Source organism: Lonchura striata, chromosome 6 (assembly GCF_050655825.1).
Source record: "Lonchura striata isolate lonStrDom1 chromosome 6, ASM5065582v1, whole genome shotgun sequence".
Lineage (NCBI taxonomy): Eukaryota > Metazoa > Chordata > Aves > Passeriformes > Estrildidae > Lonchura > Lonchura striata.
The window spans coordinates 27,802,734-27,815,079 of record NC_140708.1 but is presented as its reverse complement, the minus strand read 5'-3'; the positions used below and the strand labels follow the sequence as shown (position 1 = coordinate 27,815,079).

At 42.4% G+C, this 12,346-nt stretch overlaps 1 protein-coding gene across 3 annotated transcripts in view; it reads right to left on the bottom strand.

The window, feature by feature from the left end:
* Window positions 1-12,346, bottom strand: part of FBXW4 (F-box and WD repeat domain containing 4) — a 60,244-nt gene that overhangs the window by 43,354 nt on the left and 4,544 nt on the right. For all 3 annotated transcript variants that reach the window (XM_021536371.4, XM_021536369.4, XM_085582689.1), the window contains exons 2-4: window positions 5,059-5,154; window positions 2,179-2,364; window positions 870-1,002 (exon numbers count right to left, since the gene is read on the bottom strand). In XM_021536371.4, the coding sequence (XP_021392046.2) occupies window positions 870-1,002; window positions 2,179-2,364; window positions 5,059-5,154 (415 nt within the window). The remainder of the gene's footprint in view (window positions 1-869; window positions 1,003-2,178; window positions 2,365-5,058; window positions 5,155-12,346) is intronic.

The following is a 12,346-nucleotide window of genomic DNA, read 5'->3' as shown; positions in this document are numbered from 1 at the left end:
CTACCCGGAGCAAAAACCAACATATTCAACACACAGCAACCACTTCCAACAATGAAACAAGTGGTTGTGAAGATACTACAGGTACTGCATCATGCTAGCAGGGTAAGGGTGAACATCTGTGTAGAGATTCCTAAACTGATCAAACAGAGCTGATTACAGCTCCGATGAACAACTCTCCAGGTCCACACATGAACAAACCATTGCCTACCAGATCCAGAAGGACAAAAATCAACAAGGTCCTGACCCAAAAAGAAATAGTCAAAAATTACGTGACAGGACACAGTGATGCCAGCTGGAAGAGAAAAATGGGAGCTAATAATACTCATAGTCTAACTTCATTCCTGTTTGCAAACCAAGAACCATTAAAAAAAAAAAAAAACAAAGAAAACCTACACACAAAAAAATAAACCACAGAATTAGCAAATAACTACAGATTTGGAAAAGACATCATCCTATCCTTTACAGAGATTGCATATATAACAGAGAGTATGTTAGACTAGATTGCAATGTTAAATCACAAAACAATGATGTGTTTGAGATCCCTACAGCAAATTTCACATTAACTGGCATGCATCTCCACTACAATGTAGATGGATGTACAGGGAAAGAAGTAAAACATCAGCTGCTGCCTTCTGCACTTCCAAGTTTAAGCCAGCAGCTGATGTTGTAAATTACTGCCAAATCTCTTTCTAACAAGCCTGGCAGAGCAAGCATCTTTTCAGAGACATGAGCCAAGACAGTCAGCATTCCTCCTGCAAGGAGTACAGGGCTCAAAACAGTTTTGCTGACACTTAAATTATTCATGGCACAAGAACTCTGAAGTCACCTCTACAGCAACACCTGCAGCTGCTGAAACATCCCCTGCTCACCTTCGCTGTTCGGTCCCGGGAGCCGCTGACAATGAGGCCACCTTGGAAGTCCACACAGTTCACCTCCTGTTCATGCGCAGAGAACTTGACACTGTAGGAGCCATGGATCTTGTGAAGGACAACACTTCCATCTCTGAAAACAAATCCACAGGCAGAGAATTTGTACCTCTTGCACATGCACCTTCCACTTACGCTTTGAAGTGCTACAAAAAGACCAGGACTAGTCTCTGACAGGGGCTGAAATTCATGCAGAATTATTAACCCTCCACTCTTCACACATCACCTGTTCTCTTGCAATTCCACATCTGGCCAGTTAAAGCCTGATCTGATGCACATGAAAGTTTTCCTGGCTATCTTTCCACCCTTCACTTTGTGTTAAGCTGCAGAAGCTATAGCAAAGAAGCCATTCCACCTCCTACTGCTTTGTGCTTGCCAGAATCCTGTCTGTGTGCTGAATGGCTGGAGTCAGGGAACAAGTGAGAGGACATTCTCACCCATGTCCAAGCCTCAGCTTTTCATTCATTTCAGAGCAGCCATGCAGGGTGCTGTGCTTTGAATTAACTACCCAGACATTTAGACCTTTTTCAACCAACACAGTTACTGGAATTTTAAATACAAGCCTTCATTTTCACCTGAATTTTGGTCTACAGTTAACAGGGAAAGTCCCACAATACCCAGGGCAGATAGCCATGCTTGTCTCTCCCAATTCCAATTCTGTGCTTAACTGTTGTGTATATTTTTATTGTTCTAGCTATTAATGAAAGTCCTGTCACTTGCTGTAGCTGTAAAAGTTCAGGCAAATGCAAAATTAATTGGAGAAGTGTGTGTGTGCTGGAATACTTGGCAGATTTTCCCCTCTCCACAATTATATCAGTGCATCTAATAAACACACACTTATCTCCAGAAAACTTTCTGCACTACTGCAGTCCCAGCTAACCAGTAGTACTGATTATTAGAAGTGTCTAGGTACACTGGCTCTAAAAGGGAAAGAAATGAAATTTGCACACCAGTCAGGTTTGCCTGATCAGTCATTCCCAATTCCACAATCCTGTGGACATCAACAAAAGTTTACAAGAGTTAAGGACACTTTTTAAGGTCAACAGTATGAGACTCAGCTCCTTCAATACTGCAGGAGAAGCTTTATCAGGTCAGAACCAAAATTATAAGAGAGGAAGCGGCAGCAGCTGACCACAGCCAAGTATGAGGATGCTGTGTAGCAAAACTGGCTCCTCTGCTCTGGGCTGGAGTCACACAGAATCTTTCCAACTTCAGTGGCAAAACCCTTGGTTCCTTCATTCACCCAACTTACCCCCCTCCACTGACAATGTGGGAGTTGACAAGAACAAAGCGACACACATCCTCCTGGTGGCCAGAGAAGATGGCTTGAGGGTGACACTCCAAACCTGACCGCCCTGCACAGAGGTGGTAGGCCTGGATGTTCTCTGCTTGAGACAGGTAGAGATATTCGCCATCCAGCTCCATCCAGGGCATCAAACTGCAAACAGACAGTAGGTTGGGAGCATGCAGGAGTGAGGAGAAGAAAACAAAACAAATCAACCTCACATAGAAATAGAAAAAAATTCCATATGCAAGCATATAGACAAAAACAAATGCCTGCTCAAGAAAAATGAAGTTAGAGCAGTAGGTCACATGCAAAAGCAGGGCTTAATATAACAGCACAGCTACAAATGAAGCTTCTCCAGCAACATAAAAAGTAGATTACATTGCTGGCATTTTTCTAACCCAGAGCTGAAGAAAAGGAAGCATGGAATCTCCAAAAGAGAAGATAGCCAAGTCTAGTGAACATAGATAGGAAATACTTAAGAGCCTCCGAACCTGCACATGAGCTCTGTACTTTATAAGAAACTAGACCCTGGTGTTGGTGAGCTATGCTGAGCATTTCTAAGAGAGCATTCAATGTGAGGCTGTTGGTGCAAACAGTCACTCCTGATCCTGAACACTATTTCCTGGTGCCCAGCAGAGACCACAAAGCTGCCACTGTTGCACACACCTCTAAGCAGGGGAGCATGTCACCAAAATACCACAGATCTTCCTACAGACAGAAAGTCACCTGCCTCCGGCACTCTGAGGCTACCCAAGAACTTTATGCTCATCATACAGAGGATGTATTTTTCTACATTCACACCTCTTCCCCTGCTGAGTCATAAGCTGTAGAACAAGCTCTTGATTTCTCTTGCCCATCTTTTAGAAGAGCCCATACGCCCTTTCTGCCCACTGCCTTCTGTGGGACAGTGGCACATTTGTACGGACAGGTTTCAGGCCATGAGCAGTGGAGCCAAAAAAAACAATTCCAAAGTATTTTGAAGACTGATGTTACATACAGAAAATATGCTTTACTTTCTGGGAGATAAAGAAGAGGACAAGATACTCAAGCAATATCTGAATCAAGTCTGCCATCTCAAGGAGTTTATTTATTCTTGAAACAAAACCAAATACAGAAGAAAATAGGCTACAATACACACTTAGGCAGTGAGAGCTTTTCTCAAGATTTTGTTCTCTGTAGCAAACAGAGAATCAGCAAATAAGTTTTCTGGATACAGTGAAGCCAGATTCAAAGACACATGGGACTCATGTCCTATGGGGCATGGATGTGTGAAATTGTCTCTGCCCTGCAGTCATTGCCAAGTGCACCAATGTCCATGGAAACACCAAGCAAATCCAGAGCCTTTCTACAGAGCAGCCTTTCAGTTTTCAAACTATTCAGGAACAAACAGCTTTGAAAGCAGTGGGGCTTCTCATAAAAACCTGTCTCACTCTTTTTTTTAGAACATTTATCCTCAGAGGTCATGATTTTCAGTGTCATCAGAGTCATTACACACAGCCATACCTTGTAACATCATAATGAACAACTAGAAACAAGCAAGAGAAGAAGACTGCTCATTAGACAGAAGGTTCCTGCTTGCCTGTATTCATCTCCAGTAACAGGCCTTTAAATCACATGGACAAAGCAGTTGAGTTTATAATATTCATCTGGGACTTGATCATATACATGGAAAAAGTAAGAGGTATCTTTAAAGCAGGAGCTTTGGGTTTAGGCAGGCTTTGATTTCCCCTTCCTTCCTCCACTCCTACGCAGTCCTCTAAAAGCAAGTGAATATCCAGCTTACCTAGACTACAGCCAGTTTCTGCAGCTCTCCTTTTGCAGGAGTTTAGCTTTTTACATTTTTCTATGGCTTTTTCATAAGGAGAAGTAACAAATCTGAAGCAGAATAAATGAAAATTAGGAGATGCCATTTGGATGGTGGCCTCATTAAATCAGTCCTTGCCTTTTCACTTGGGAAGCTGGTTTAGTAATGATCTCTAATATCCACAGAGCCTGTCTTCACAGATGGTTGCAAGCACTTCAAAGGCAGGTATACAGCCTGCACCAAAACCCACTCTGCTCATTACAGCTGTTCCCAGGACTCTAGGCAAGAAGTAGCACATTATCCACCACTTCAATCTACACAGCACAAAAAGGTATGAAAGCTCAGTAGAAGGTCCCTGTTCTTCAGCAGCTAACAAACCACAGTCTTTTTTATTTTTCCTTCAGTCTGATGATGTGAAGGCTGAAAATTTCGATGTGCAGCTCAGACAAGAGACCTATCATATGCTTTGCTTTGAAAGCCAAGTACACCTTTGCAAACAAGAATTGAACAAGCTCCCATCATTAATGTCAAATATACTTTTTTTTAAGTGAAGGAGAGAAGCATGAGTATGAAGGAGCAAAAAGCAGATGAATGGCAATTAGCATTTTAGATTTGTACATCCAAATCAGGATCCAGGATAAACCACAGGAGACAAATGAAGCATTTTGAGGGGACATATAAGTCCATATCTGGGATCAAGATGGGCTTGTTGTGAGAACAGGACAAAAGATTGCTTGTGGTACACAGCAGTAAACATGAATGCAACAGTTTGTAGTAAAGGTTGCTAAATGAGACTAGAACTATAGATCAGAACAAATTCAAATTACTAAGAAAGAAATTCCTGACACTCATCATTAATACCTAGGGCAAGGCAACAACTCCAGTTACCCAGGAACAGCCAAATTAAGCCAGCAACAATCACTTGTAAGACCTCATGGAGCACAAAGAGCTGGAAACATCTCATTTCAGGGGACAGGCACAAACCCAAGGCCCCACAGCAGCTGTCACATAACAAAGAAAAAGAGGAAGAAGCCACTTGCTTGCATTTCCATTTCAGGACTGTCTCCCTCCGGCAGCGTCCATGCCTCCAGTTCTGAGACACCTTCACCCTTTCCTTCACTGGAATGCCAGGAGCTCTGCAGACAGAGAAGGAGAGATGACATTAGCAAACAGGACTGATGCCTTCTGGACAACAAATGCATTCAAGATAGCCATAGGTAAGCTCTCACCCTGGTTGCACAATGATGAACTGACACACACTGATGGTACCAGTGCCACACTACAGTGAGGACATTTGTGAGAGCTGACAAGAAACAAACACTGACAAAAATGGGGAATTACCAGCAAAGAAAGCCACCTCTGATGATCACAAACCTTAAATATGATCAAGACTTCACCAAGTATACTGAATGCAGCACAGGTTCAGACAAAATGTAATCCAAACAAGATGACACAGAAAGAAACCACCAGAAGAACCAGAGATATAGGACATCACCCTTTTAATAGAGACTGACAAGAGCTATTTAAGATAAGGACAACACCACACAAGAACAGATGGAGGCAACACTAGTCAGGAGAACACTGAAGCGAGAAGCCACAGAGTGTCTATCCAGAAGCACTAGGAAAGAAACTGTTCCAGAGTATCACCTGCCTGACAATCCCATAACCAGATACAACAATCAGAAATCAAGATGTGTTTAAACTAAAGATAAAATACATTAATGTGTATAAACAATCCAATTCACACACACCCCAAAAAAAATTATCTTTTGCAGCAGCTCACCAAAGGACAGAGAATTCCAGCATATCGCTGGAAAATTCTCTCTTTACAGACAAAGCTACTAAGAGAGAGACTATAGCTCATATAGCTGTTGCTGGGCTACAAATCAAAGTTATTGGAATGAACTGAGACAAACCAAGATCAATACTCTTCAAGATGTGACAAAAAGTAGGTACCACGGAGACCTGGGACAAGGACTCCTTAGAGTCTACATGAATCTACTCAGTTCAAGCAGCTGTTCAACACCTGTTTTGTTTTCATGACCAGAGTTGATTAAAGACATGGGGAAAGGCAGCCTTAGCTCCCATCTTTCTCATATCATAAATTTAATTATTCAATATCCTTCTGGAGCTGCTTAGATAGAAAATATCAGAAAACTACAACCAAGAAGAAACTCTAGTCCTTTGTAACTTACACTTACTAGACTACAAGAGTTTATCCCACATTCATGCATTTCTCAACAGCCAACACACCCAGATTCATAGGGAGAAGATCCTCGAGAGATGGGAACTGGTGCCTCATGAGAATCAGTTTCTTCCTCCCACCCCTACAGTCTCTCCAATCCACTTCCTAAAAGTAGCATTTTTGGGTACTCTGTCATTTTTAAAACAAAGATTGGCTCCCTGTAAATAAACATCTCCTGTGTTAATGGGTGTATGAATCTCTAACCTGGCCCTGGGGTCTGGCCAGATTCTTATTTTCCCAGCCTTCCTTCCATAGCCTCAGGCTCCTCTTTTTCTGTTCACCCTTCCCTCCTCTTTTCTATGCTTTCCGGCACTTAGTCACCATTATAATTTGACTGCATTCCTGGGCATGTGACCCATTTTAAACAAAAACAGAAACCACACACAGAAAAGCTTTTCATCCTCTAGAAAGCTTTGCAACTTTACATTTATGATCAGTAGAGCCACACCAATTAAAATTGAATTTAGAAAGCTACAGGCTCTTTATTTTTCATAGCCATTTAAAAACAAACAAACAAAACCAAAACAGAGTTAGACTAGGCTGCAAGAAGAGGAATTCCTTTTTTAAAGGGAGCACTTGCAAGAGCTCATGAGGCCAGATAGTGTCTGAGATGAGGAATGCACAGTACCGAAAAGTCAGGTCAGATCCACTCTCATCATTGCTTATTACTCTCCCAGACAGAGTTCAGGCTCTCCGCCTACATGCAATTCCATTCAGTACTCCAAAACACCTCTCCTCCCTACACTCAACCCTCAGTTAAGTTCTCCCCACATACAGATTTTAAGTCACCAGCTTGCACAGTGATGGAAAACACACTCATGCTACATCCCCCTCCCAACACATGCTGGCCCAACCAGACATTCTGAGCTCAATGCATAAACCCTTCTAAGACTAGATGCAATTTCCAAGGCTCTGAAAAAGGTGACTCCAAGGTCAAAAAAGCAGCCTTCATCTTGCACTGCTGGTCCCTTTTCTAGCAGGCCTTGACCCTCCTACTGCTGAAAATGAAAGTTCTGAAGAGTCACACATTGGCTCGGCCCAGAACCCCAGTTCACTGTTGAACTTACTCCTGAAACAGACACCTCGTTCTTTCCCACACATCAACTGTTCCTACAAGGAGGGGATGAGGGCTGGGTGGGGAGGTCTGATGTGATTTGGAAGGGGGGTGGTTATGGTGTTTTGTCTTTTTTTTGTTTTATCTTAATTTATATATTATTTATTCATCCAGCCTTCCTCCTCCATATAACAACTCTGAATCCACCTAATTTAAACATGTCCTAAAAGTATCCTCCTTTTATATCCCATACATTTAATTGATTCAAAGTAGATGCAAGAAAAGGGACAGACCATATGGAGAAAGATTATGTAGAAATTGGACTGATACATCCCTCCCTCCCCTTTGCCAATTATGGGGCAGCAAATGCTGCAGTGCAGTGTTAGAGATATTCGATCCCTCATGCCTGAAGTTAAACCAAGGCCAGCATTGGAATCAAGTGCTGAGATACAATCTGATCACTTGATTTGCTCCCACAGCAGCATCCCTCCAGAGCAATTCCCAGAATGCATCAAAAAATGTGATGAGTATCACTGCAATGCCTGAGAACGACTCTCAAATCTTAGAAAGTTAAAAATGGCATCACCCTATAAACTTAACAATTTGATAAAAAACTAATTTTGTCCCCTACAAGAGCCTATTTTGTTTTAGTCATGATCAACACACCTTCTACACTTGCAACCTTTTAAGAATTTTTCCATGACGACCGAGGCAATCAACAGACATCAGACATCTGCACTGAGAGGTTGACTTAACTAGGTACCTCTTACTTCAGCAACTGTGTTGAACATCCAAAGATTCAGGAGACTAAACTACCCTATGAAGCCAAATGCTATATAAAATGCCATGGAAAGAACATTGAATACCTTGATCTTTCTTAGTATACAATCCAGAAAAATACTAAGCTACATGCTTAAAATTCAGGACATGCTTAACTACTCTGTGAAATCAAGATCTTGGCACTTGTGTTCCCAGAGAAGCCACCCAACAGTGAACTTCAAGACTACTGAGGCTGACTCACTGGAGAAGGACTGCTATTTTTAGCAGGACCTACACAGGCCTTTATCAGAAAGCAACTAAGGTACAGTCCAGCATCCTAGAAGGATGACAGGAAACACAGGATGAAGGAATGAGTGAAAACACAATGAAACTCAAGTAAAATATTCTTAAAGCCCTTTATAGAGTGCATCATCTTACACCTCTGCTAGGGCATCACAATTATCAATATTTGATAAAGTTACATTACTCACAACATACAAGGCTGTCTTTGTTATTATCTAATTACCACCAAAAAGCACTCTAACAGGATCCCAAATCATAGTACAATACATAACCTGAGCCAATGCATGCTTCCAATTGCATACACTCCTGATGGAGGCTCCCTTTTCAAAGGAGTCTTATTTTGTATTTTAAAAATATATTTTGTTACACTAAGGAAGAGAAGGTGAACATTTCATACAGCCTGAGAGGGAGCTCCAAGAGAAAAATCATCCCAAGCAACCCATTATAAAGGATTTTTCATTTCCCCCTTTCTACCTCTCCCCACTCTACAAAAAAAAAAAAAAAAAAAAAAAAAAAAAAAAAAGTATTTTGCTCAAATTATGAATTTCCTCTCTTTCTTGGCAGAGTTACCAAAAGAAATGTAATATTCCTTCTGGAGCCCACTTCCCAGCTGCTGAAGTAAGAGACTGGAACTGTCCCTACACAGCACCACTGACCCAGGTGACCTCAGGTACCAAGGCCTGGGCCTCAGGTTGCTGGCCTGGGCCCCAAAAAAAGCAACAAAAGACTCACTCAGCCAGGGCACATCACCTTCTAAAGCTTCACCTCCAACAGATCTTGCCTTCAATGATCCCCTCCCCATCTAAAGTCCTTTTGCACCAGAAATGGTATTTCTGCAACAGCAAGAGCTTCTGTTCTGTACTGCATCCCAGGGAGATTTCTGTTGGAGGTCTACAATTTCAGCATGTGCCAAAACAGTGGTGCCTGCAACAACATAGGCCATGTTACAGAAGATAACACCAACATGTCATGCCCTGTATTTTCCCAGCTGCATGGGGCACCCTAACCCACCAAAGTCCTTCATGTTTTGCTACATTTTAAGTACTGAAGAGCTCATCTGGAAATGCAAGTGTGCAGAGACCTGCTGAGACTGAATTTCTTCTGTGGACAAAATCTGCTGTCTGCATAAAAGCTGTCACCAGCCTGCCTGAGGCCTGACTGGAAGGGTCATAGAGAGAACAAACAGGTCACAGTGGCTAAGCCCCACTATCAACCTTGGCCCTGTGGCAAGGCTGGCTAACACAATGACCAACTGCACTTATTTGTGGAGTCGGGATACACCTGTTGAGTGGCAGGGTCTGAGTGCAGCTACAAGTCATGGGCCACCAACAGCCAGCCAAGAGGGAAAAGCTATTTATGTCAGGAGCCCCTGTTACTGTCCTCAACAAGTCGGCTGGTTTTCTAAATGTCTCTTCCAGGACAAAAATTCCAACTGAATTCCTTCAGCACATGACCCTTATTTAGCTTACTGTCATGTTCAGCCTGTCCTCTGTGCTCCCCTCTCCCTAAGGGACATGGGTTCAAATAACTCCAAGATGGAAAAGAGCTCTGCTTACTGATCCTCACTGTTCCTTGCTTCCTCTGGTGTGTCTATGCCATCTCAGATGTTACCAGGCTGTCAACTGCTCCACCAAACAGCTCTGGTGAACAAGTCACCTCAAGAAGAAGGCAGAGGCTGTCATAATACCCAGAGGTGCAAACAAATTTCTGTGCACACAGCAAGGACGCAGTCTTTCACAAAGGCTTCCCAAAAAGCCACCACCATCAAGACTGAGCCAGGCCACTCTGCCACCAGATGCTCCCTTCCCTTACAAGTGACTGCAATGGGACACTGGCTAGGAACTCCAGTCAGGATTTGGACTCTCTCAGGGTGTTTTGTAGGCTTTTTGGTGATGAAATCTGGGCTTCTTCAAAAAATACACTGCCCTGGAAAGATTATGAGAAAACCTGAAGCTGCTGAAGAAGTGTGAAGTGCATTCTCATTAGAAAAAGTAGGGTAGCACTTGGATAGAATGAAATAACCCATACCTAGTCCAACAGGGGTAGTAACAGCAACAAACAAAGCATATGTATTTTAAGCCCTGAACTACATAAAATTCTTCTGCCTCTTTGAACTAGTGAAGATCTTAAGGGAAGGGTCGGCAGCCCTCAAAGAACTCTTACAAACAACTTCACATTCCCAGAAAAAGCAGCAGTTTCAATATTGTGGAGCTGTCCTGGCAGATCTGTCCTGCTCAGCACTAGCACTTTAAGACAGAGTAAGAATAAATATAACAGCAGCTTATAAAAACCACCATCTTTTCCAGCACAAAGCAAGAGCTGCATTTCCTCATCCAAGCTTTTTTCTGTTACTGCAACATCCTCCCCAGAGTATTACCCTCTGCATCATCTGCACCAGTTCATTGCCTTCTTCATTTCTGTCTTAAAGAAATGAAACTTTAAGACTTTAAACTTCAAGTTTTAAAAGATTAAGGAAACTGAAGCAGCTTTACAAGCATTCACACCCCCTCCCCCCTCCAGTGGTGAAGGCTGAGGTCTCCTATGATTGCTGCTGTTTGCATTTGGCTTTGACTTGCACAGATTGGCCATTTCCTGCTCCTGTAGGTGTACACATTTTTCCAAGATCTGGAGAAAACACAGCTTTTATTAACTCACCAAAATGCTTACACAAGCTCTTAAATACTCATAAATGATAAATCTGTCCATTAATGAATCTACTTCTCTGAACTGGAGAATACACCACGATCCTAGTGGGCAAGGCAGAACAGGAGACAGGGAAAGAGAAAACATGCAGTGGAATACGTCTATATTTTGATGTCTATTAATATATTACAGAGCAAATTGTCAAGTTATTTAGGTTCCAACTTTCAACCTGCCCTCTAAAATTCCTTTGTAACAAAGAGGAAATAAGTTTAGCCCAGCTGCAACTTTATTCCTTTCTTCCATGCCTTAAATAAAGAATCACCTTACAATGAGCTCTTTGCCTCTCCGATTTCTCCAGTCCAAGGTGGTCCTGCAAGCAGGCCCTGGATAAAGGCTTAAAGCACCCTTTGCTATTCCTGGCTCTGACACTGACCTGCTGCACAGAGGGCAGCTTGGTTGACATCTCCCTGCCTCTCTTTCCCCTCCAGCCCCTGTTTACCCTGGCTATTTAGGCAGCAAGATCATCAGGGCAGAGACTGCTCTTGCTGGGCCTGTACAACAGCTGGCAAAACAGACACAGGCTACAGGACACAACTGTAATATCACTATATCACCAAAACCCACAAAGGCTTTGTGTTATTACTCAGCTACAGTTCAGATGCAGAAAGTGTTGTTAAGCCTTAACTTTTCTGTGATATGCTGCCACACATTTTTGAAACAAAAAATTCTCCGTTCACCTTACATTGTGAATACATGGCTCAACTGTTACTTCAGCTGCTCCTGTAACTGAGTAAAGCAAAAATCTGAACATAAGGAGTCTCTTTTTACCATGCTCACAACAAGGTCTTGTAGCAGTAAAGGTCTATACATAAAAAATTTGTTTATACAGAAAAAGTGACAACCTGATTTGGAGAGACTCACAGTTCAGATACCGAGAAGCATATCTGTGCAAAGCCACTCTGTATGTCCATAATAGTGACACAGTATTCTATTAAACATTTAGTTACTGCTGAATCAATGAAGAAATGGCACATTTTTAACACTGAGAATGTGCTTTAAGAACTCGTCCAGGTCAGCCCCTACCATCCCTAACATCCAGTGACTCAGGTGGCTATGAACCTAGTGACTCCCCTCTGCCAAAGGAATGAAGTGTACAGATACATCCCTCAAAGGAAACTTCTTTCTTCTTCTACAAGTGCACAATTGAATCCATGCCTTAAACACTTAACTTGGCTTACATCTGTGGCTCCCATTTGGCTGAGTCTACCAGAAAGGGAACACATTAGAGATTGTCAATGTTGTGAATATGCCTTTCAGCATAACA